The sequence below is a fragment of the Heteronotia binoei genome, chromosome 10 (genome assembly GCF_032191835.1).
Source record: "Heteronotia binoei isolate CCM8104 ecotype False Entrance Well chromosome 10, APGP_CSIRO_Hbin_v1, whole genome shotgun sequence".
Lineage (NCBI taxonomy): Eukaryota > Metazoa > Chordata > Lepidosauria > Squamata > Gekkonidae > Heteronotia > Heteronotia binoei.
Genome location: NC_083232.1, coordinates 68,669,625 through 68,695,865, shown reverse-complemented (window position 1 = coordinate 68,695,865; position 26,241 = coordinate 68,669,625). Strand labels below are relative to the sequence as shown.

General features: G+C 42.5%; 1 protein-coding gene across 2 annotated transcripts in view; it reads left to right on the top strand.

The window, feature by feature from the left end:
• TRIM71 (tripartite motif containing 71) overlaps positions 1 to 26,241 on the top strand; it is an 80,984-nt gene that overhangs the window by 34,818 nt on the left and 19,925 nt on the right. For both annotated transcript variants that reach the window (XM_060248838.1, XM_060248837.1), the window contains exon 3: positions 17,530 to 17,697. In XM_060248838.1, the coding sequence (XP_060104821.1) occupies positions 17,530 to 17,697 (168 nt within the window). The remainder of the gene's footprint in view (positions 1 to 17,529; positions 17,698 to 26,241) is intronic.

Below are 26,241 nucleotides of genomic sequence, written 5' to 3'. Positions count from 1 at the left end.
CGCGACCAGTAAGGGTGTGGCCCATTTGGCCGCCTGCCCCTTTAACAGACTGATGACGAAACACACCTTGGTTTTGTCATTGAGGAAGTCCCGTGCTCTCAGTTCAAAGTACAGCCGACACTGTGCTAGGAAGGCAGGAAATTCTTCCACGGCACCCCCAAATCTGTCAGGTGGGGGAACTGGGCACTTGGCTGGAGCACTGGCCGCAGGTTGTTGCTGCAAGTGCACTACTGCCTGTGTTAGCTGCTGTACCTGGGCTTGGAGCGCAGCCAGTAGTTCTGTGGTGTCACTTGCTTCAGCATCCATCCTGTGGAGTGGGTGTTTGTCGGTGGAAGCAATCTGTCACGGCTGGGGCCGGGTCAGGCAAAGTCCAGAGGCAGTCCGAGGTCTGTAGCCAGTAAGCAGGAGGGTCCGAGGCGCCAAATCCGAATCACTGTAGAAGTATCGCAGGTCTGAGGTCCAGAAGCCGAGGTCAGGGAGTCCAGAAGTCCAAAGCCAAAGTCAGGGAGTCAGGAACCAAAGTCAAGCCGGAGTGGATGCTAGAATGTCAGGGAGATGACTAGTTGCTTCCACAAAGCTTCCTCCCAAAGCCCACAGCTATATAGCCCTCTGCTGGCTGTTGCCCGTTTGGGCTAATTGCTGGCTCAGGGAGGCAGCCAGGATCCTGTTACCACTCAAGCATCCTTGCTCTTAGAAGGGACAGAATCCTCTCAGAACTCAGGGCTCAGGGAGCGTCTTGCTTGTGAGCGTGCCGCCCTCCTCCGATCCCTGAGGTCCTGCCGGAGGCGGTCACGCACACGAGCCACCCGAGAGGGCGAGGCAGGGGGGCTGGGATCTTCTCCAGCAGGAGGCAGGGGCACTGGTGCAGGTGGCAGGGGCACAGTTTCCTCATCAGGCTCAACTTCCTCTGAAGGGTCCCCAGCACCCATGACACCTAGCTCCACATCATTCTGTATCTGACTCAAAGTAAGAAGCATTTAGACTTACCTTGAGTGATGGATGGTTGGCTGCTCCAGGCTCTTTTGCGTTACCCAGGGTTACCACGAGGAGGCGAGCCAGAGTTACACCCCAAATGAGGAAGATCACTGGGAGAGCCTCAGATTGTGTGAGAGGAAGGGAACCATTCCTTCTCTCTCAGCTCAGCAGCAACTCACCAGCTATCACTGTCCCATTAGAGGAACCTCAGCATTGGTATGGCTGCTGGCTGCCTGTCATCATCACTGGCACCTCCCTCTTTCTTTCTCCTGCCCCTGAAAAAAAAATTGGGTTATCCTGGCTGGGCCTGTGGGTGCTGTTGGTTACATTTGGGGGCTGCAATGGCCCTTTCAGTATTATTAGGCATGTGTGGATGGGGACTGGAGAAATTTGGATTGCTTTGCAGATTTTAAATCAGCATTCACTTTCGATTTGGGGGTGGATGAGGGATGGGGGGGTGCACTGCCAATCAATTTGTGAGTGAGTTTTTGGGCTGTCTTTGGACTCTAGTCTATGTTTAGTGGGAGAGCGTTTTACAACCACCTTCCAAGCGCGGACCAAGAGAAGATGCAGGCACAAGTAGGTGCTCACTTCATTCACAAAGTCTATGTTTGGGGAGCCGAACAGAGGCAAGTTGATCTTCAGGAAGACCAACTGCTCAACTGTTCAGGGTTGCAGGCGATTGCAATGTGGGCAGACAATGTCACCCATATGTGAAAAGATGCGCTCGCTCTGCACGCTCGTCGGTGGGCATGAGAAGAACTCCTTGGCCATGGAGGAGAGGGCTGGCCAGAAAGCCTCCTTCACGACCTAGTAGTCCAAAGGAGATGTTTCCTGCGACTCATTGGGCTTTGAAAGATAGTCCCTCGTCATCGCAGCACCCATCTCCGCTTTCGGGCCTACCGCTCCCAGAGGGGCCAACAAGCCACCTGATGAGTGTCATCTCAGCACTCTTCTTGGCTTGAGTCTTGTGGGAAACCAGGGAGGTTGGGAATGAACAGCAGTGGAAGTGGCAGATGAGCTGCTTCCACCCCTCTCCTCTGCTACCAGCACTGGGCCCGCCCTGATGCTGCAGTGCTCGACCTTCTGGGAGAGCTCATCTCGCTAGCGATTGAACTCATTGGCCCACTCAGGGATCGTGCCCTTAAGGTATGGGTCTAACATGGTCGCCATCATGTAGACCTTATCCTGGGTAAAAGTCTGAAAGCTGGCCTCAAGCCCTTCCTGCAGCCTAACAACCAGGGCGCACACCGCTGTGGGTGTGCCCTGACTCTGGAATCACGTCTACACGGCCTTGAGCTGGCACTAGAAACGAGGCCAGGTCCTCATGGCCATGTGGACCATGGGTACGACCAGTGCGATGCTTGCCGTATCTGACGAGAGCATTTCTGTATGGGTCTTGAAGGGCCCCAAAACCTCCACAGTCTGAGAAATGACCACCCAATCCTCTTGGGTGAGACGGTTCTCATCCCGAAAGACCTTTGTCTCAGAGACAAAGGCATCCAGGGCCGCTCTCTGCTCCACCATGCGCTCCAGCATGGCACAGGTAGAGTTTCAGTGTGTGCTGACATCACTGATCAGGTGGTGCCCTGGCACGCCTGTCAGTGTCTGTTTCTCACGCAGCAGATACGAGTCCATATTGCTGCGTGAGAAGTGACCCGTGATGTACCGACACTTCTGGAGCAGAAGTCGCTACTCATGGGTCCCAGCTAGATACCGATGATCCTGGCTTTTCGTCTGGCCCAATGCGTCCTTAACTGCGAGGTGGAGAAGGTGGGCCACACAAGGAAGGCATTTTAGGCCCTGACGTTGGACAGCCACCTTGATGTTGGAACCACCACGAAGCCCGTGGCGATGTCCCTGTCTACCCAGCCCTCTAACTGCCGTGACAGGATGGCTCCGAGAGTGTCCACTGTGTGCGGCGCGTCGACTGCTTCGACTGGCTCGATGAAAGGCCCAAGGTGGGAAGGCGGCTGTGGAGTGGCCCTATGCACAGGTGTGGGGGGAAACGGGGTCCTCCCCCTCCCCTCCACCCCTCTAGTCTTCTCCTTGGCCTTGCCCCCAGGGCCCCTCTTCTGCTGTCTGTCACTCATGTCACCCTTGGCCAATCTCACACAACCTGAACTGAGAGTGGGTTTTTTTACAAACCTAACTCACTACACTGTACTCTGAACCAACAGGCTCCGACTTTTTAAAAAACCTCCCACCAAAACTTGTTTTGTTTTTTTTTGGTCCCTAACCTGTCCTACTTTGGGTTGGGGTAGTAGTAATCTGGTAAAGTTTAGGAGACTAGGTGATCCTGCCTCTACCTAGCTACAGTTTTTAAAAGGCTACCTTGAGATGAAGGCAATTCTTGTTATATCCTCCTAGTTAAACTTCTAACTAGATCCTGGGGCAAACCGGATTTCCTTGCAAACTAGAAATCAGGTGTCCCCTATAACTAAAGAGAAGCTGTGGTTTACCCTATGGAAATCTAAGGATGCACCAGCTTTCAGTGGCTGAAAGCAAGATGCACTGCAACCCTAGTCTCTTTAAAAGGGAGCCTGATGTGGCCTAGTAGTCATGCTGCCTTTTATTGGTTGGATTTATACCCCATCCTTCACTTGGAGTCTCAGAGTAGATTACAGTCTGCTTCCCTTCCTCTCCCTACAGCAGACACCCTGTGAGGTAGGTGGGGCTGAGAGAGTTCTGAGAGAACTGCTCTTAAAAGAACAGCTCTGTGAGAACTGTGACTGGCCCAAGGTCACCCAGTAGCTGCTTGTGGAGGAGTGGGGAATCAAACCTGGTTCTCCCAGATTAGAATCCACACTCTTAACCACTACACGAAACTGACTCTCATAAAAATGGGAAGTAGCCACAAGCTTTCATACTGAGGCCTGCTATAGGACAGCATGAGATGATGTATTGATGGAGCAATTAAAACTTGTCATTTGTGATACTAGAATCTGATAAATCTGATAAATTCAACAGGATGGTTAATGTTCTGCTTCATGAAATTAAAAAAAAATGTTCCTAGAGGCCACAAGATGTTTATTTTTGCTGTTCTGGTATATTTACACCCAGGGCTTTTTTTTTGTAGCAGGAACTCCTTTGCATGTTAGGCTACACCCCCCGGATGTAGCCATTTCTTCAAGAGTTTACAGTAGGCCCGGTAGGAAGAGCCCTGTAAGGTCTTGGAGGATTGGCTATATCAGGGGGTGTAGCCTAATTTCAGTAAGGCTTTTGATAAGGTTCCACTTAATATCCTTGTTGACGAGTTGGTAAAATGTGGATTGGATCCTGTTACCGTTAGGTAGCTCTGTAACTGGTTGAAAGATCGCACCCAAAGAGTGCTTGTGAATGGTTCCTCATCCTCTTGGAGAGGAGTGACAAGTGGAGTGCCTCAAGGATCTGTCCTGGGGCCTGTTTTGTTCAACATCTTTATAAACGATTTGAATGAAGGAATAGAGGGAATGCTTATTAAATTTGCCGATTATACTACGTTGGGAGGGATTGCAAATACAGTAGAAGACAGAAACAGGATACAGGATGACCTTGACAGGCTGGAAAACTGGGCTAAAATCAATAAAATGAATTTTAATAGGGATAAATGTAAAGTTCTGCATTTAGGTAGGAAAAATCCAATGCATGGTTATAGGATGGGGGACACTTGTCTTAGCAGTAGTATGTGCGAAAAGGATCTAGGGGTCTTAGTGGATCACACGCTGAACATGAGTCAACGGTGTGATGCGGTGGCTAAAAAGGCAAATGCAGTTTTGGGCTGTATCAACAGAAGTATAGTGTCCAGATCACTTGAAGTGATGGTATCACTTTACTCTGCTCTGGTAAGACCTCACCTAGAGTATTGTGTTCAGTTTTGGGTACCACATTTTAAGAAGGATATAGACAAGCTGGAACGGGTCCAGAGGAGGGTGACAAAGATGGTGAGGGGTCTGGAGACCAAGTCCTATGACGAAAAGGTTGAAGGAGCTGGGGATATTTAGCCTGGCTAAACATCCCCAGCTCCTTCAACCTTGATATGATCACCGTCTTCAAGTAGTTGAAGGGCTGTCATATAGAGGATGGTGTGGAATTGTTTTCTATGTCCCCAGAAGGTAGAACCAATGGGTTGAAATTAAATCAAAAGAGTTTCCGATTCAACATTAGGAAGAACTTCCTGACTGTTAGAGCAATTCCTCAATGAAACAGGCTTCCTTGGGAGGTGGTGGGCTCTCCTTCCTTGGAGATTTTTAAACAGAGGCTAGATGGCCATCTGACAGCAATGAAGATCCTGCGAATTTAGGGGGAGGTGTTTGTTAGTTTCCTGCATTGTGCATGGGGTTGGACTAGATGACTCTGGAGGTCCCTTCCAACTCTATGATTCTAATATGCAAAGGAGTTCCTGCTATAAAAAAGCCCTGTTTAAATCTACTTAAAGGAAAATTCTTTTCAACACTCTTACTAGTTAGCTGAAATTGCTGGATTCATGGGGCCCTCTCCCATGTGTAAATTTAGATTATGATCCCTGCTTTTATTGTACTTTGTCTGGTTTAGCAGTCTTAATATTCATTTATATGCATAATTTTATTTTTACTCTTAACCAACTTTTGTATGGGCTTGTTTTTGCCTTACCTAAAAGTCTACTCCCCCAATGATTGGATAATCAGGACTGTATTTATAAAGTTGTATAAATTGTATAAGTTGTATAAATTGTAGCTAATTCTTTTACTCTAGGAAACAGAATAATCCAGAGATTTCACTAGTGTGTTCATGAAATACTGTATTAGATCAGAGAAAGGTGTTGCTTCAAAATATTAGCTTTTAGCAGTTCAGATGAGACTTTCCCACTTTCTGCTTTTAACTAACTTGACTGTTGCAATCTACAAGTACATGGAACTGTCTACCTGAGTGACTGCAGTGCAGTGATATGGAAAATTTTCTGATATTTTCCCTCACATAGGTAAATATAGTTTATCTATATTATCAGTGCTGTTGTGCTGCAAATCAGTCATGTTAGATGGGTCAAATGTAGGATATGACCCATGGACAATCCCCTTGAATGTGATGGTTTTGTCCTCTTTTGCTAACATTATTTAACTTTTGCTTAACACCATTTAAAACATTTAAATTTGTTTAAATTTGAATGGGAAATTTTCCCCATAAAGCCCACATCACTGCAACATCTCCATAGCATTAGCTGTTCTGGAAGTAGTCACCTCCGTAGCACTAACAGCTATTCTGGAAGTGTTCTGGTGGCTTTAGGCTGGTTGCACACTCTCAGCCTAACTTACCTCACAGGGTTGTTGTGAAGATGAAATGGAGGAGAGGAGAACGATGTAAGCAGCTTTGGGTCTTCACTGGGAAGAAAGGTAGGATATAGATTAAGTAAATAGTAAACAATGTTGAGGTCTCCATTTAAATACTTGGTAGCTTGTGAACTATTGGCAAAGTATTTTTTTAAAAAATATATCATTTCTTCAAATGATACCATGCAAACTGTCAGCTTTCCCGTTTTAATTATTTAGGCTGCTGAAACCAGAAGACAATCTGAGCTCTTCTTTTTGGCAGTTAAGATACCTACCAATTTTTAAGGGTTTTTTGTTACAAGTTAATCAGCACAGGTCTTCTGGGATTCCTAATTAAAGAGGAAACTTGGAATGAAGTTTGCTAAAAAGTCTGTAAGCCCATCACAGTTGTTTAAAAATGAATGGCCAATACATTTATTCAGGTTATCTTAAAAACTAACCTATTATGGCATTATGCCATTAAAGTGTTGAAATTTGAAAAACCATCCATAATTCTGCTTCGGTTTACAGTAACAATGAATACCTTTGACAACTTGCCATCAGCATCACTGTGTATTAGATATTTAGTTGGGTGACATCTTTGCTGGTAGAGATGTTCATTATGATCCAAATATTATGGCCTTAATCATCTTTGTGTCTGCCACAAACAACATGAAAGAGAAAATACATAAAATTCAGCAGTAGTTATCAAAGTACTTCTTAACATTTACTGCTCCCTTCCATCTCTCTCCATCCAAATGTGCAGCTTCAGGGTTGTGTCTGCTAGTAGTATTAATACTTACTGTTTCCCATTCTTGATCCTGATGCTTAGACTAAGATGCCATGACACTTTTCTGTTGCATCCATACATGAATAATTTGCCAAAGTGTGGCATGCAAGTTTGAAGCTTCCCAGAGAATCTAAACTGCCTTTGCATTGCTGTTTTCACTGGAAGCTTGGACATTGAAAAATGCACATTCCATTGCTTTTGTTAACTGTGCTTGGCATTTTGGGATTTCTGGAGAGGGGAGGCAGGTGGGTGGGGTATACAGGGAAGCTCCCTAATGGTGAGGGGGAGGGGAGCTGGTACAGGAATTGTCCGGATGGGTCAGAGTTTAACTTTAGCATCCATTCATCAGATGTTGGTTGATTGCTATTGAATCCCAAGGGACATTTAACTGAAACCACTGTCCTTCCCCACCCCCAAGCACTCTTTGAAAAACAGATGGATGGGGAAAAGGGAGTATGACACCCAGGAATTCTTGGTGTTGTAAAATGTTTGTGTGTGTGTGTGTGTTTTACAGTGCACTGTAAAGCCCTTTCCTAGAGCAATCAGGTTTATGGCCTTCCTCTGGTAGCCCTTAACCTGCTGTGGCTATAAAAGATGAATAGTCCCGCTAGTGATATGCCTCACTGGCTTCTGAAAATGAAGTCGGTTCCTGTTGTTGTTGTTCTCTTCTGCATTTTTCAGACTGTATACTATTGATTCAGGAACTACTTCCTGTTTTAAAGGAAATTATCAATTAGCTTTCAATTAATGTCTTTTTCTGTAATGCAAATTGCTGTTAGCTATGCCTGCTTACTCCTCTACATACCTTTTCTGCTGTTCAGCTTCTCTTCTTTTGGAGAGATTTGAAAATGAAACTTCATCATATTGATATTATTTTCTATTATATCTGCACATGTAACTGTATTTTTCTGTGGAATATCTCTTGGGCATGGTTAGATACTAACTTTATTTTGAAGCTCCAGAAGAAAGCCTTTGTTCCTCTTGTATTTTTAAACTTTTTAATACAATATTAAAAAGGAAGTTGGCTGTATATGTGACGTGTTAACCAGTTGCCTGTATATGTGTAATCCCTGAAATGTCATTAATGAACTGACACTGTCTGATAGTCCATGACAAATCTGCAAACTGTTGAGAGAGGCCTGGAATGGTGGTGGTGGTGGGGACTGGAGGGGTCTTCAATGGTCAGACAGTTCAGACTCTGTGTAACTCTCAGTTCGTTTGTGTGTGACCTCTGCCTCTATATTCTCTTATTCAAAACATCCCGCCACAGTTCCTAAACAACTTCCTCACTTTGTAGCCGAAGCAAAGTAAGTGATTTAACTAATTGTGAAGATTTATTTTACTGCAGCATAGTATTGCAGCATTTTAGATGGATGGCATCAGAAGAACTGATCCAGTGTAATCATTTGGCATTTTTAATTTAACAGTAATTTTGGAAATTGGGATTAATTTGTGCTGTTTCCCTAATGGATTGTCCTGTAATGGAAGGCTAACATGCTCATTACTTCTGAATAGCAAACTCTTTGACAGGAAAAGTAACAACGTTGAGTTCATTGGCCAAATAAGTGTGGTATTATTTTCTGGCAGCAGTCCCCCTCGGCCACTAAAAATTCATTCCCAAAGGTTACCCTCGGGATTACCCATTTGGTACAAAGTTTGCTAAAGATTGGTAATCTGGTTTCCTGAGATTCTGGAACTCTAACCTGTTACCAAGTTGTTTTCCCCAGGCTGAACACAGGGGGCTTGCACTATTGTTTATGAGAACTTGTTTGGTTTATTTAGTGGTGGGGTATAAGAATAAGTGCCATCAGGACACAGCCAATTTATGGTGTTCATGGGGTTTGAAGAGAAGAAATGAACACTGGTGGTTTGCTGTTGCCTTCTTCTGCACAGGAACCTGAGTCTTCCTTGGTGGTTTCCCACCAAGTGCTGACCTTGGCCAACTCTGCTTAACTTTGGAGTTCTGGATTATCTAGGCTGTTTAGGCTGCTGTAAGTGGTGGGGCACCCTGTAAACAAAAGCCATATTGCATTTTGTCTCCTGCCAACATGTTCCAAATAGAATTTGATTGGAAATAGTTTTTTAAGCAGCCTGTTCATAACATCATTTAAGCATATCTCTTTTTAACAACCCCTTTTTCTGAAATGGAGTCTTTACTGTTTGTCTAGCAGCTTCTTTTAGCAATGATGATCTAAACCTTGCAACCGCTTGCTTGTTCTATCCCTTCCATTTGTAGAACATGCTTGTGAAAAGGGGTGACTCAAAGAAAGTGGTATGCAGTCTTTGAAGTGAGCGCAAACAGTTCTTGAAAGAACATGGGAGGGTGGCTAGTTGGTTGAGAGAGCTAGTTGAGAGAGCTGCCAATGTTCTGCCCAATCCCTATAAAGCAAGGGGAAAAATAAATCTGAAGCATGGCAAAAGGCAAGGGGGAAAATCTCTCCACCACCATTTTTCCCCAGCTTGAAACTGCTTCTCCTCTGCTGCCCACCCCCATAAAGCTGGAGATAAGTGGCTTTGGGAAAGGGGGGGGGGAGGTATGGATGAGGAATGGGTTCAGCCTCAACCATCCACATTTCTTTAAATCTCTCCCCCCCTCCCCACTTTGGTAGAATGTAGGGCAACTTGATCCATAATGCATGGTCTATTACATGATTATTGAATTATGCAAACACTGGGAGCACTAGTGTGTTATTACTATGGAGTTAATGAGTGTTTCAGAATTAAGACAGGGAGGATGTAACAGTTGGGCAACTCAACTTGCTTTGATTGTCCTAAGGTCAAATTATAGAATGGCTATGTCCCAGTAGCTGACAGCTACTTTTAGGCCTGTAGACCCGCCCACCCTAGTTTGGATCAGTGATTCATGGTAAGGGATAGAGGGAGTTTATTCCTTCTGTTTCTAGTAGTTGTGCCTATGGAAACCACCATCATGACCCCCCCTTGCCTTCTTGTTAGTATTGGAAGGAGAAAAGGAGCTGCTGTCTTTTGCTTGATTGTCCCAACTCCCTTCTAAGCAATACTGGGAAAGCAGATTTTATAGTGAAACTATGCAGTTGTAAAAGGATTAAGCCCCCTCTTTGTGTGGTCCTGATCCAAATAACACCTGAAATATAATTTTTGAAGATGCTGCTATGCAGTTCTGATTAAATATTGCAAATGTCTCAATTGTTTAGACTTCTAGTTTATTTACAGTGAGAAAATTTGGTTCTCCTGCTTTTGCAAACCTCCATGGTCAGTTAAACCTTGTGATTTGTTTGTCTGAGGGTGGTACGAGATGAGTAGTGGGTGGCTTCAGCAACTTGTCCAGCTGCCATGGTAGCAATATGTGTAACCTGTCTTCACAAGGAAAGCAAGGGCAAATGCTAATGTTCAAGTGGAGAAATGAAAATTTATTAAATGGGAACATTAAAAAGCCCTGTTTAATACATTTTCATCTTCCCACCATACTATTGGCATTTGACCTTGCCTTATTGTTATCTTTATCTATCTATCTATCTATCTATCTATCTATCTATCTATCTATCTATCTATCTATCTATCTATCTATCTATCTATCTATCTATCTATCTATCTATCTATCTATCCATCCATCCATCCCGGGATTTATATCCCGCCCATCCCACGAGTGGCTCAGGGCGGCTTACAACAAACAATAAAACAATAAAATTGGAACAAAGTAATTACATTTAAAATCAAGCATTTAAAAACCTAAAAACCTTAAAAAATTTTAGCATTAAAACTATACAGTATATCTTTGTAACTGGCACAGTCCTCTCATTTTTATCTTCACATCTTCTGTAGTCTTGTTGTTTGGACTAATCAGTGTGAGTCGCAAGTGCACACACTGCTTGGTACTGTGATCTAGGACCAGGGCTTCCCTCAGTTGACTCCAACAGTGATCAGTTAGACCGGTGCAAAAGCTGTTCACAGGCCTCTGCCCTCCCCCCCCCCCCCCAATTTGTTTTCAAGTCTTGGTCCTTCTCATTTCTCATTCCTGTTAGCCAGCAGAATATACTTAATAGTAGTATAGTAGTTAACTTTTGTTAAGATTATGAACAGAAAGGAGGGGAGGTAATATTTTCCCCTTCCTCCCACCCTCTGCATCAGGGCTGTCGACCTCATTTGCTATGAGGGCCGGATCTGACATCAATGAGGCCATGTCAGGTCGGTCCTTGTGTGTACCTATATAAGATTAGGTAGCAGAGATATACATTTTATAAAGAACACAGACAAATATATCTTTTAAAAACTTAAAACATGCTTAAAACATTAGCACTCATTGGTCTTAAGATGCTTTCTTTGTATCTCTCCCATGGGATTCAGAGAACTGGGCAAAGGAAGCTCTGGTTCTTTCCTTCTCTCCCTAGGGGACTGGGAAGGGGAGGAGCCTCAGCCAATAGAAGGCTTGGCTTAGTGATTATACATGTGGAACAGAAGTTAGAACTCCCAGTTTCAAGCACTGGGTTGTTATTGTTATGTTGGTGGAACAAAGGCTTGTTTGATCTAATAAGAGACAACCTATAGCACTAGATATCATGCTTGGATGTTCCATGCACCTACTCTTTCTCCCCAATGGGGACCCAAATCTGCGTTGTTCTCCTGGCCTCCATTTTATCCTCCAACCTAGCTATTTCCTCCAGGGGAACAGATCTCTGTAGTTTGGAGATCAGTTATAATTCTATGATATCTCAGGCTGGCAACTGTAATTGTAGGATATTTAGCTAAGGTGTGAATAGGTGGTGGCTCAAATGTAGGAATGAAGAAATTGTACAAATTGTGCTTAGTAGTACTGCCATTGGAAGGCTGGGCCCTATAGCTCTATGCAATAAAAAGATTTGTGGGGGGGCGGTGACTGAGCTTCAGGCTGGTTGCATCCCTCCTGCACTCCTGCTATTCCTGCAGAAAATTAATGACTATTCCCAGAAAACACAGCTAATTATGAAAGATCATCAAAGTCAAGCATTGGAAGAACTAGAGCAAAAAAAAAAATACTAAAAACCCTCCCTGTAGACCTCCCAGAAAGGGTAAAACTGACTTAGAATCTGAAGATTCTGACTTGGAGACTTCTCTGTTAGAGGAAATGGTGGGCGAAGGGAGTAATCCTCCCCAAAGTGAACAGACTGAGATATTGCATGCCTTTACAGAGATAAAGAATGAAATTAAGAGTGATTTAAGGTCTCTTAGTGGAGAGGTTGGACAATTAAAAAAGGAACTTGGACTTCTCAAACAGTCAGTCGAACCAATTAATAAGAAATTGGATGAACTCACTGCAGCGCTGAAAACAACAGATAAGAAAGCTGAAGCTGCATATCAGACGGCAAAAAAGACAGCAGAGGATTTGAAAAACTTTAAGGACTTTGAGTCTGAGTCTTGGGCCAAAAATAAGATTATCCTCCAGGAGTTAAAATTAAGAGAAAGAAAGGCCAAACTCCGTGGAATATCTGTAAATTTTGGAGAGATGGAAAACCTTACTACAGCTTTAAATAGATGGCTGAGTCAGATTCTTCTCACAAAAGGACATAAGAACATAAGAGAAGCCATGTTAGATCAGGCCAATGGCCCATCCAGTCCAACATTCTGTGTCACACAGTGGCCAAATATATATATATATATACACACACACACACACACATACACACTGTGGCTAATAGCCACTGATGGACCTCTGCTCCATATTTTTATCTAACCCCCTCTTGAAGGTGGCCATGCTTGTGGCCGCCACCACCTCCTGTGGCAGTGAATTCCACATGTTAATCACCCTTTGGGTGAAGAAGTACTTCCTTTTATCCGTTTTAACCTGTCTGCTCAGCAATTTCATCGAATGCCCACGAGTTCTCGTATTGTGAGAAAGGGAGAAAAGTACTTCTTTCTCTACTTTCTCCATCCCATGCATTATCTTGTAAACCTCTATCATGTCACCCCTCAGTCGACGTTTCTCCAAGCTAAAGAGCCCTAAGCGTTTCAACCTTTCTTCATAGGGAAGGTGTTCCAGCCCTTTAATCATTCTAGTTGCCCTTTTCTGAACTTTCTCCAATGCTATAATATCCTTTTTGAGGTGCGGCGACCAGAACTGCACACAGTACTCCAAATGAGACCGCACCATCGATTTATACAGGGGCATTATGATACTGGCTGATTTGTTTTCATTTCCCTTCCTAATAATTCCCAGCATGGCATTGGCCTTTTTTATTGCAAACGCACACTGTCTTGACATTTTCAGTGAATTATCTACCACGACCCCAAGGAGAAGCAGAGCCTTCTCAAGAGATTGTCACCTCTGCTTTCTGATTGAATATTTCCAAAAAGGCTCTTGATAACGTTTCCCCGGACATTGTTGTGGAATTTAAACAACTACAGATGAAGAACAAACTTTTTAAAATCGCCAGGGAAAAACAAGGACTGTGCCTTGAAGACACGACAGGTTTTTTTTTATTTCCTGATATCCCAGCTGAAGTAATTAATGCAAGGAGGAGATTGAGAGGAACAACAAAGATTCTTCGTGACAAAGGAATTCTATATAGATGGTTACCACTTGGTCATCTAGTGGGTCAATAAGGAAAATCAAACTTTTACTGCATATAATGAGGCATCTGGCAAGGAACTAATAGGCAGTGTAATTAAACTAAAGTCTGGAAGAGTTTGAATTGGGAAAGTATGTTTTGAATCGGGGAAATTATTTTTGAGTATTAATAGGAGAATATGTATATAGTTAGAAGATAGGATAAAGATATGATAAATGGGAATGGAAAATGGGAAATGAATTGTTAAAGCTAATGGAGTAGCAAGGAGGTGGTGGGTGTGCCCCCCCCCCCCAGACCCCCAACTGTAGAGATTTTTCTACAGCACCCAGTTCTGGAGGTAACCCTGTTCAGCTTTCTTTTGCAGGCATGAGAGAAGATAGTTAAAGTTTCAAAAATTAAGTATGAAAAAATGGAAGTCCGTGAAGAAGTAAAGAAGTTTTGGAAACAAAAGAAAGAATATAATTATGATTAGAATAAGAATTAGGAAAAGTGATACGGGGATTGAGTGAAATTGGGTAAAGAAAGGAAATAAGAGGAAGGGGTTTATTTATTTGTTGTTAGTATTCAGTTTGATTTGTAGAAGGTAATAAGCAAAAAAATGAAATGTATTTATTTGTGATGTATAAGTTAATATATGCACACTTAATAAAATATTAATACTGAAAAAAAAAGATTTGGGGGTTGGGGAATGATACTTGATTCTGTTTCTGCTTTATTTGCATGGAAAGGAGGAGGAATAAATGTGAAGGACAAACAAAAGAACAAAATTGGAGTCCAGTGGCACCTTTAAGGTCAAAGTTTTATTCAGAATGTAAGCTTCCATGTATTAACAGCACTTCATCAGACAATAGTGTAGAAAGAATGGGCAGTGAATTAGTATGCAAAATAGTGAAAATGTTTTCAGCAGATTAAAAGAATAACAAGTTAGGATCTGGAGATTGTCAGTTTGGATTGACTGTGTGGAAAGAACTTACATTCTCAATAAAACTTTGTTGGTCTTAAAGGTGCTACTGGACTTTGTTCTATTGTTTCAAACCAACATGGCTGCCCTCCTGGATCTATGAAGGACAAAGTGATCTTTTCTTCTGGAAGTATGAGGAAAGTCATCAATAGATGGGACTGTATCAGTTTATCTCTTTTCAGCCCACCACCACCACCACATACTGACCAGCTGGGTGTATTTCTTGGCAGTGAGTGAGATGTGTATTAGTCATCAGTGTGGATGATCTCATAGCTTGGTTCAAATGAATCGTCCAACCATGCTACATATTTGAAGGGAGTTGCAGGTCCTTGTTCTCTCTTCTCCCCTTCATACAAACCATAGGGTTGGATCCAGCAGTCTTTTCACTCGATCTCTCCCAATTCCCTTCCCTACTGCTGTCCCTGCTGTTCCACATGACTTCTGTACATGTAGGCCCCATGATGCTTTCCTTTTTAATCATCCAAAAAGTTGGTTGGATCTAACCCATAATTTACCATCCTACCCAAACTGGTAAACTATAGTTGGTACTGGCTCTCCAAACCAGAATAAGAAACCCCAGTTTGAAATGGGCTTCTGTTTCCAGTTTGGAAGCCAAAAACAACCTGTGGCTTGCCACTGTGAACATCACAGCAAGCTTACAGTTTATGCTAAACTAAAAATAAATGCAGGACCGTCTGTGTTCTTGTTTCTCACTTTAAATATTGGAAACTATTGTTTGAGAATGGACGTAGTTCAGACAATGAATTGGATTCAGTCTGAATTTTCTAATGGCAGAAAGGAACTTGCTTGCCTTCCTCTTCCACTGTAGCCTACCAATCTCCACAAAATACTGCTCCAGGGAGACAGTAGACCCTGAAAAACAATAAAAGAGGTGCTGTGCAGCTGAAAAGGAGAATCACTGGAAATTACTAATTTAGTTTGGATACAACACAATACGTTGTATGGAGGAGTGGAGGAAAGCCAAACGTTCAGAACATTTAGGAGCAGATGTGAATGGTGCGGCACTGTAGCATAGGAAATGAGAAAGAGATTGGCAATATCCCTATAACTTGTAGGTGCTTTGGGGGAGGCAAGTGATGAAATTGGGAGGGGGCTGCTCTTCTGTAAGCATGACATATTACAGCCTCTGCAGGGAGAGTTGGTTACTACCGATGCTGTGATACACTGCTAGAAAACCTGTTCCAGAACCAGTTTGGTAAATAGGTGAACAGGCTTGTCGGATGGCAGTTCTTCCTTTCTCTTCCTCTGCAGGATCTCAAAATATTGATCTTTTGACACATTACCACTTTTCTGAGATGTGAGGTAAGAAAAGAACGGAAGATGCTTAATAATAAGTCTGTGAAGACTCTCTTGTGGTCTTTGAGTCTGACTAGAAAAACTAGTTTTGCACTCAAGATCCCCTTTCTTTTGAAGAAAAAAAATAAAATCCCTTACAATTTTTAATTTTAATTTTTTGGATATTGGGTAAAATGTTGGAAACCCCTTGTAACAATTGCTCTTGTATTTCTTGATACAGCAGTGGACTGGAGGCTTTCTTTAACAATCTGCTAATTGTTTTTGATTACTTCTTCCTCTCCCTTTGTGGCTTGTGTGCCTGAGTGACTGACAGACTCCTACACTGTGCCTTGTATTCTTGCAGAAAGTAGCATCTGGATCTACATGACAGGACTGCTCTCTGGCCTCTTGACCTAGCTTTGCTTCTGGCATTAACTGTTTCAGAGGGTTAATAGCAAGTTTAGCTGGAAGCGGAACCCTGGCTCGTATTGACGCCATTTTCTCTTCAGATGGCCCCTTTGATGGGGGGGAGGGCTGATACTTTTAACAAACAGGAGAATTGTGATATTCATGTGACTTAGTGGCTGGCCTGCATGCCTGAGGTTTTTGCTCGAGTGCTTTATAATTATTAAGATGACTGGTATCCCAGTGTTTATTTTGATGATTACTTCTTTACATTCTGGGATAACTTGCAACTGTATGATACACACACAAAAAAGTTATGTGCTTGCCAAAAAGAGAATAGTGATGAATTTTGCCTACACCCAGAAATAATAAAATTAAGGTTCCAATCACCGTTCATAATTTGTTTTTTAAGGTTACTAGCAATGTCTGCTTCCTGCTGATTAAGGGAAGTGTGAGGTTAAGCTGTAAATTTAGGTGCAGTAGAAGTAAATGAATTTATTGAATTATTCACTCACTCAAATGCACTCTTGTGATGTAATATGCTTGAGCAAGTAGAGATTCATTGAAGAAAATATATTTGTGCTGGCTTCATGTCAAAAGAAGAATTGTTTTAAAATGGCATTTTCTCCTTAGCTTCACACCTTGAGGTGGTTAGCTGGTTAACTTCCATTGATTTGAATTCTACATCAGCTGACTGTAAAACTATTGGGATTGAAATCTGAATAGAATTCTTAAAGAGGTAGCCTTTTTAAATTGAGATCACTGTGTAGTGAGGCTTTTGGTATCTCTCCTGTGAGGTAGCTGTTTCTTTGAATGAATTGCTAAGTGGCTCTCTGCTACTTCCCTCTGCTGGATAGAATGTGAAAATAACCTCATGAATTACGGTACTAGTGAATCACCCAGTCTTTACCAAACGGTGCTCAAGATTTTCACGGTGTGCTTCATGAATGTTCTTGTTTAGCAGCAAATTGTAAGTGGGTAGCTTCTGATTTACTGGAAGCACCTCTGATAAGGGGATTAAAAGAACATTGGGGAAGCTGATACAGAAAAGGTGTGCTGCTATACATCTATCTTTGGATAGCATTCTATTAATATATTTGGCCTAAAAGAGGAGTTGTTGACCTCATTGGTTTGTATCCAGTGATCCTCTGCCTTCAAGCCTGCCTCCTTTAGAAAATAACCGTAGGCTCCTACTTATTGTTCACAAAGGATTTTACAGCTGTTAACTATATACGTAGCTAGGGATTTTTTTTAATGCTTGTCACAGAATTCACTGCAGTCATTTAAATATTATTTGACATTTCCTCTTGCTTAAAGGTGCTGCATTTCTACTGTGACACTTGTTCTGTTCCTATCTGTCGGGAATGCACCATGGGACGACATGTGGGTCACAGCTTTATCTACCTCCAAGATGCGCTGCAGGATTCCAGAACACTTACCATTCAGCTACTAGCAGATGCTCAACAAGGACGCCAGGCCATTCAGGTAAATGTACAGTTAACCCATGGACACTGTCCACACTTCGGCTGTTGTAGATTATCATATGAAATTGTAGCTACTGATTGAACTTCCCACCACAGGTGGTGGGATTATGCAATAACTGCTCTGTGTTCCCAGCTATGGTGGCAGTATATGTGAACTGGCGCTTATGTGAAGAAGAAATGGAAAGGAAAGGTAAGGAAAGGCAGATCCCTTTGGGATGCTTGGAGCTATTTAATACTGTAGTACTGGAAGCTCAGATGCAATGTACGCTGCAGGTTAGGAAAGGTACAAATAGGTATTTAAAAAGGCCTGAATGATCAACTAATGGGAACAGTAAAAGGTAAGAATTCCTTTAAGTGGTGAAAGGCTAATCCAAGTGAAGTAAGTAAAAGGGAGCATAAGCTTTGACAAATAAAATGCAAGTTGATGATCAGACAGGCAAAAAGGGATTATGAGGAACATATGGCAAAACACATGAAGTCCAACAATAGTTTTTTCCCCAAATGCATCAGAAGCAGACAACCAGTTAAGGAGGCAGTGGGGCCCTTGGACAAAATGGCAGAGAAACAAAGTATTTTTGCCTTCACTTTTGAAGATGGGAGGTGCTTGCCCCACTCCGAAACAACATATTTCAGGAGGCATGTTGAAAGAACTGAGTTGGATTGAGCTGACAAGAGAGGAGGTCCTATGACTGATGGACAAATTAAAAACTGACATATCACCAGGCCTAGATGGCATACATCCAAGAGTTCTGAAAGAAGTTAAGTGTGAATTTGTGGATCTCCTGATAAAAAATATGCAGCCTGTCACTAAAATCTGTATCTGAGCAGTGGAAGAGGTAGCTAATTGTAACCACCCCCATCTTTAAAAAGGGTTCCAGAGAATATCTGGGAAATTATAGGCTGGTCAGTCTAACATCAATACCAGGTAAGCTGGTGGAATTCATTATTAAAGAAAGAATTAGTAAGCACATTGATGAGCAAAAGCTATTGATATCATCATGGATTCTGTAAGGGTAGATCTTATCTCATAAACCTTTTAGAGTTTTTGAGGGGGTGAAAAACATGGACAAGGGTGACCCTTTGTGTGAACTTGAGAGAATCCTTAGGTTTGAGAGGACATAAAAGTGTTTCTTAAAAAACAGATCCTGCAACATGATGTCACAAGGTTTTAACTGCCATTTACAAGGGTTGCCTAGCAACCCTGGAAAACTCAAGAAGAGGCTGCAGCAGGACAAGAGATGCTACCAAGAGAGAAACTAATTTCAAGAGAGAAGGGGGAGGGAGAAACCGACTGACTGTTGGAAAGAAAGAAGAAGGTGGGGCGAGAGGGGAGGAAATGAAGGTGAAGGGGATTGGAGTATACAGCCTTGTAAGTCTTGTAGGTCCCTTCTTGCCTGTATCTTAACTTCTTGCAGTGTGCAGACTTGAACAAGAAGAATCTTTTTGAACAACTAGTTTGCTGATATTTCTGGTTAAAAGAAACAATGTGGTGTGACTTTTAAAAAAATCTTGGATTTCTGAACCAGTACATCGTAATCACAAATCCACAAATTTTTGAATTGTGTGGTGAGGGAGGAAAAGATTTCTCTGTGAACGACATCCATCCAAATTCATAATTTTCTGTGGGCAAATGGCATTTAAACCAGTGGAATAGATCTATCTTACCGTGAAATAGAGAACCTGATTGAGATTTTAGATCTCAGCTGTGGCACCCTGATTTTCCTTGACAGGCCATAATATTGCTGGTATTCTGGAGCCTGGAGCTTGAAAGACATTTCCTTTCAGGATTATGAACATTATCCTACTGACAGCTTGAAATGTTGGATATGTCAAAGAATTCTGGAACTGAAAGAAATTCCTCTCTTTTTCCTTATGTTTCTATCTGAATAGCTCCATCTGCTGGCACAAGAGTTTATTTAAAAAACAAATGTAGAAGATGAGGAAAACTAGGCCAGTGAATTATCCAAGTGCCCATTCAAAGAAAGGAAAAACATATGGGACAGGAGATCTTTCCCTTAATTACAGATCTGCATTCTCACAGAATAAATTTTTCAAGAGATACAACAGCTCATATAAACCTAGTTAGTTTTATTCTAATGTCACTCAAAAGAGTTGTCCTAAATGTATATAAAGCAAGCTAGGTTTCACTTATTGTATACAAGGATATGTGAGGATTTAAAAATCTCTAAACCAGGAAGGTGTTCACTAGTTACTAAAACAAAAGCCGCATAATGTGTTTTAATCAATTCAGCTACATGAAGTAAAAGTCAATTACTGTTTCAGTTTCCTGTTACAGGAAACTCCTAGGATTGGATCCAGGCAGCTCTGTCTGTGATTAAAAAAAAAAGTAAAGATGAGATTCTCCTCTGACCACCACCAAAAAGGCTATGCTGGAGATCATGGGATCTGCATAGACAAAATCTATTGGGAATGGCACTGTAGTAGGGGAATTCTGTGAAAGTGAATGAAAAGGTTGGCTGGATCCATCCCTCAGGTGTTCTCTTCATTTTGGGTGAGAGTCTCATATTGTGCCTTCCTTCTAAGGAAGTGGTATAGATGGAACTGAAGGCCACTTAGTGTTACTGTCTCAAGATCAGCCCTACTCTTGCACACAAAAATATTAGTCTCCTTAGATCAATCAGTAGGAAGATTCCAGGCCTTCATGAGGCCATTAAAAATGCTTTCACTTTTGTTAGTTGAGCTGAATAGAGTGGAATAAAATGTTGGTAGTGAAATAAGATTCAGGGGGAGAAGGCAGCATATTATAGCCTGATCCTGAAAAGCTAAGCAAGGTCGGTACTTGGGTGGAGGATGGTCAAGGACCATCAAGGAAGACTCTGGGAAGGCAATGGCAAACCACCTCTGCTTCTCTCTTGCCTTGAAAGCCCATTGTTGGGGTCATCATAACTCATTTGTAGCTTAACAGCACATATATACATAAGCTAGATTCAGACCATGATCCCAAGTGTTACAATATTCTCTTTGAAACTGGATGACTAGACAAGTATACTTAGATGCAGCTGTGCCATAGATCTTGCCCTTTTCAATACTGCTCATTCATAATCTTTTACACTTCCACTTGTCAAGTCTGTGTGGAATAGTGGATTGAGTGTTAAGACCAAAGAGATTCAGATTGAAATCTCCTCTCACCTTGAAGCACATGGGACAACCTTGTGCCAGTCACTACTTGTTGGCATGAATTATCTCACAGTTCTTGGGATAAAGAAAGGGAGGACTATGTGCTGCCCTGAATTCCTTGGACAAATTGGGGGATAGAAGTGTAATGCCTGAGAACAAATAATACAGCTCTTGAGTCTGATTTTTGTTTCCCTGCTTTGTCCTAGCTCATAAGTGTCCATAAAGGACACTGCCCTCTCATATTGCCTGGCCTGTTAACCAAAGATCTGCCTCTCAAGCCCTGCTGTCTCTGCCCCCACCTTCAAAGGTAAGGTGGGTGGCAACTAAAGACAGTGCATTTTATGTGTTAGCACCTTGCCTCTGGAGTGCTCTCTCCCTTGAGGTTTGTCTGCTGTCTACTTTACTTTCTTTTAGGTGGCAGGCTAAAACATATCTTTTTACCTAAGCTTTTAATTAGGGTTATCTTACTAGCCTTTTAAAAAGGGTTTGATTCTCTTTTATGGGTAATTTTTGTTCTTGTTTATATTTAATGGGGTGAAATTTAAACATCTGTGATCTGAAGTGCTATGATGTAGGGAAAAGCTTTACCTATCAAATTCTTTAGCAGGTATAAGTTGCTATATTAGTCAGAAGGAGTAGGGCATCTGATTTGGGGTTCTCAGGTTGGCATTATTCATTTTCATATAATAGCCAAATTGTGATTTTTGAATCCTATATCCATCCATTTGAACCCATTGTTTGCCAACATTTTGGGTTTTTTTTGTTTTTATTTATTTTGGGTTTTGTTTTTATTTTGTTTGTTGCTGTCGATATCTTTTTAAGGATGGTGATGCTCATCACAAATGTGAATTCTTCCAAGTTAATGTTAGAGTTTACTTAATCTGGAATATCTCTTTACTAAATTATTAGATGGATGTTCTGCCACACATACTCTGTGTATAGGTTTCACTTGGTAGTGTCTACATGTGGTGGAGAGTGTTGTAATAAGCTTGTGTTCTCTTTGGTGAGGACAAGAAACCTCTGTTGTGAAATTGGAGCAGTGGCAAATCAGCACAACTGTGGCTGAAGACCTGCACAAACCAGAAACACACAGAGATTTTGACTGTTAGCAAAGTGCTGTGATACAAAGTAGATAGTGAAGAGTTTGGCTGATAATGCTTTCATTAATAATGCTGATGAAGATCTGCCAAAACTAGAGTAGCTGATGGTTTTGTGAGGATATCGAAATGAATATCTAAAATGGCAGAAAAGTAAAGCTGTGCCAGTTTTAAAAATACTGATAATCTTCAAATGAGATGAATTACAGTACTTGAGTGTTTAACTAGGGAATTAACAAGGGCAAATTTGGATTTAAACGGTTTTGCTGCTGCTGATCCCAAGTAAAGGTGCTGTGGCAGACTGGAAGACTAAATGAAAGACCACGAGAACAGCAAAGCAAACAGGGTTGTCAAGGGCTGTTTGCAGCTTCTTAGTAAAATGCAGTCCCAAAACAGTAAAGGATCAATCCAGCAGCACATGTGTGCATGTATAACAACCTCTGCCTGGCATGGCAAAACTCTGCCTTTCCTTTCTCTTCCTCTGTCCCCCTCCATGTTGCACATGGGATCTATGTCATAGAAAGAGAGGCCTAGAAAAGAACTTTGAGTAGAGTGAGAAGAGCCTGGAAAAGTGCCCTTGCACTGCTGAAACTGGGAGAGGGGATCAGCATTTTGTTAAGTTTCATGGGAATTCCTGTGTATTTATTTCCTTCGTTTATATTGCACCTTTCTCAACAGCAGAGTCCTAAAGCAGCTTATATTGTTCTCCTCTCCTCCATTTTATCCTCACAATAATCCTGTCAGGTAGGTTAGGCTAAGTGTTTGTGACGGGCAAAAGGTTACCCTGAGGGGATTCGAACCTGCATCTCCCTGATCCCAGGCTGCCCATTATACAACACTGGCTTTCAGTTGACCCTGCACCAGTGGTGGGCTGAGCTGAGTTAATAGCTACTTAATTCCACTCTGTATGTAAATGATATGAAAATATATGTTAATTTGATTAATAATAGACTTATGTGAAGTGACGTGCAACTTGTTACATAACATCAAGTGGAATATAGGTTTTGGCTCCTATCTAATCTTTAATTACATTTCAGGTGGAGACTGTGAGCTAACAAGGGTTAGCTGCCTGGCTGACCCCTAAAACACACAAAACTTTGTTTCTAAAGATAACTGTATGGTACAAGACTTAGACAATTTTTAAAAAGGAAACTTGGATCTATGGAAACAAATTGGCTATGTATGAGTGGCTCACTGTTCATTTCCAATTTGTATAAACTTATGTTTTTGCTTGATGCCAGTCCAAATTATTTGAAACACAATGATTCTTCGTGACACCCCCTTCTTTCTTCCTCCAAAACACCCTCTTCCCCAAAGCAAAGACGTTGCTATCCTCCACCTCACTGAAACGACAAGTGCTTAAGAAGATTGAATGAAAGATTATGATTAAAAGGAATAATGTTGGATGGTGTTAATAAGTGATTGCATTTTGCTTTGCTGCTGAAGTATTTCTTAGATTTGGTTAAAGAGCTAAGATATGTCTCTCCACTCTATTTTCTTTTTTCTGTGTTTGCTTTTATTGTTTATTTTATTGTATATATTCTTCTCAGTTTAGAGAGAGAGTATCCCAGGAACCATAACCTTTGGGTCTGCAGAGAGCACAGAAAAGACTATCCCATCATAAATTGATGCTTGACTTGTAATTTTATAATCACTGACCCCCCCCCTCCCGCAGCAATTTTGCAATACTGCCTTCCACCGTTTCCCAAATTTCAAAAGTGCTTACAAGCTGAACGAGATTGAGAACTCCTGTTCCAATGAAAATCTAAGTGAGCACATGAGAAATCACAAGTACAGTGTTTGATTTGTAAAATCTTATTCCTTTCTAGATTGTCCCCAGCAACTGAGTCAAGACTTGTCCATTCTTTCAGTCTTAATTTCACCTGCTTCTAGCATGCCTAAAAGTCATCTTTGACTTTCTTTGAACAGTGCTTTATCTTTCTTTATCTTTTATCTTTATCTTTTTCTTTCTCATGTGCTTTATCACAAATAGCTTTTGAAAGTGACCTCACATTTCAAAGAATGTGCTCCATGTGAATATGGAGGGTTCTATCTGAGAAACACAAGCCCCAAAGTTAATTGCAAGTTGCTTCTGATCCAAAGCCATGCGTTTAAATACAAGGCATTGGGTCCAAAGAGCTAGGAGTAGAAGAAAAGGAACTCCTAGTGCTGTTCAGACACTTCTTGAAAAGTTAATTCAGTGGGGTAAATAGGATCTGCAGTCAGTGCTGTATTTTTACTCATGCTGAGTGACCTTGGGCAGTCCGACACTGTCGGCCTAATCTACCTCACAAAGTTGTTACAAGGATAAAATGGAGGAGGGGAAAATGTTGTAATATAAATGAAGTAAACAAAATAAATAGCAAAGTAAAATATTGTGAGGTGTAAGCTAGTACTTGGATTAGTGGAAGATGCCTTTTGTGGGTTTTGTGATGAAAATTTGACCCAGATCTCTTCTATTCATTTAAATAACTAAAATGGTAGCTAGCAGTCTACAGGAATTTTTTGCAAACAAGGTCCAATCACTCCGCCATGACTGCCCTGCCATATTGGATACAGTGAGTGAACTCGAGGCTCCGTGCGTGTCTTCTAATTTGATCCTGGACTGCTTCGACCCACTCAGCTTGGAGGAAGTTGACAGAATCCTTGTCACTGCACGCCCAACTGCGTGTGATCTGGACCCATGCCCCTCCTGGTTAATTAAGGCCTGCCGGGTGGACCTAAGATGTCCTATACGGGACATCATAAATAGATCTCTTTCGGAGGGCTTTTTTCCAACGCCCCTGAAGGAGGCAGTGGTCCGCCCCCTCCTGAAAAAGGTTACATCAGATCCGGCCGAGTTGGCTCATTATCGGCCGGTCTCAAACTTGCTCTTTCTGGGCAAAATTATTGAGAGGGCTGTGGTGTTGCGGTTACAGGGCTTCTTGGATGACGCTTCCACCTTGGATCCATACCAGTCCAGCTTCTTCCCGGGCCACGGGGTGGAGACGGTGTTGGTCGCCCTCATGGATGACCTCTAGCAACATCTGGATCGAGGCGGCTCGACGGTATTGCTGTTGCTAGACCTATCGGCTGCGTTCGATATGGTCGATCATCGGCTGCTGACCTCCCGCCTCGCCGACGCAGGAATTCGGGGGCTAGCCCTACAGTGGCTTTCCTCCTTCCTTGAAGGCCGGGGACAAAGGGTGGCGGTTGGAGGAGAGATGTCCCAGAGACACCTACTTAACTGTGGGGTGCCTCAAGGGGCAGTTCTCTCCTTGATGTTGTTTAATATCTTTATGCGCCCCCTTGCCCAGATCACCCAGAGACATGGGCTGGGTTGCCATCAGTACGCTGATGACACTCAGCTCTATCTATTGATGGGCGGCCGGACCGCCGACACCCCTATAAATTTGGACTGGGCTTTGCAAGCCGTGGCGGACTGGATTAAGCTGAGTGGGCTGAAGCTGAATCCAACGAAGACAGAGGTCCTTTGTGTGGGTCGCGGCAAGCTAGGGGAGGAGATCTCCCTACCTTTGATGGTGCGTCACTGATACCAGTGCGCAGGGTCAAGAGCCTGGGAGTGCTACTGTAGTCCTCCCTGACAATGGAGGCACAGATAGCAACCACTGCTAAATCTGCCTTCTTCCATCTTAGAAGGGCGAGGAAGCTGGCCCCCTTCCTAGAACGTAGCGACCTAGCAACAGTGATCCATGCAACGGTCACTTCGAGATTAGACTACTGTAATGCCTTCTACATGGGGCTGCTCTTGTGCCGAACTCAGAAATTGCAGCTAGTGCAGAATGTGGCGGCCAGGCTGCTAGTGGGACTACCTCGGTGGGAACACATGCGGCCTGGGCTGAGGGAGCTACACTGGCTTCCAATTGTATTCCGAGTTCGCTACAAGGTGCTGGTTATTACCTTTAAAGCCCTATATGGCCGAGGACCTGCCTACCTTAGGGACCGCCTCTCTCCATATGTTCCCCAGAGAGCACTGAGATCCAGCTCCCAAAGTCTCCTAAAAATCCCTGGACCAAAGGAGGCCAAACTGAAAGTAACGAGGGAGCAGACCTTCTCAATAATGGCTCCCCACTGGTGGAATCAGCTACCGGAGGAAGTGCGAGCCCTGCGGGACTTTAACCAGTTCCACAGGGCTTACAAAACTACCCTCTTTCAACAAGCCTATAAGGAACCCTGAAAGTGACATCTAGCCATCTGGATATATATCTCACTGAATGTAGCACCTCTAATTTATTGTGGTTTTTAAAATTTTATGTAACTGTTTTAACTGTATTTATTAACTATATTTTATCATATGAATTGTATAATAA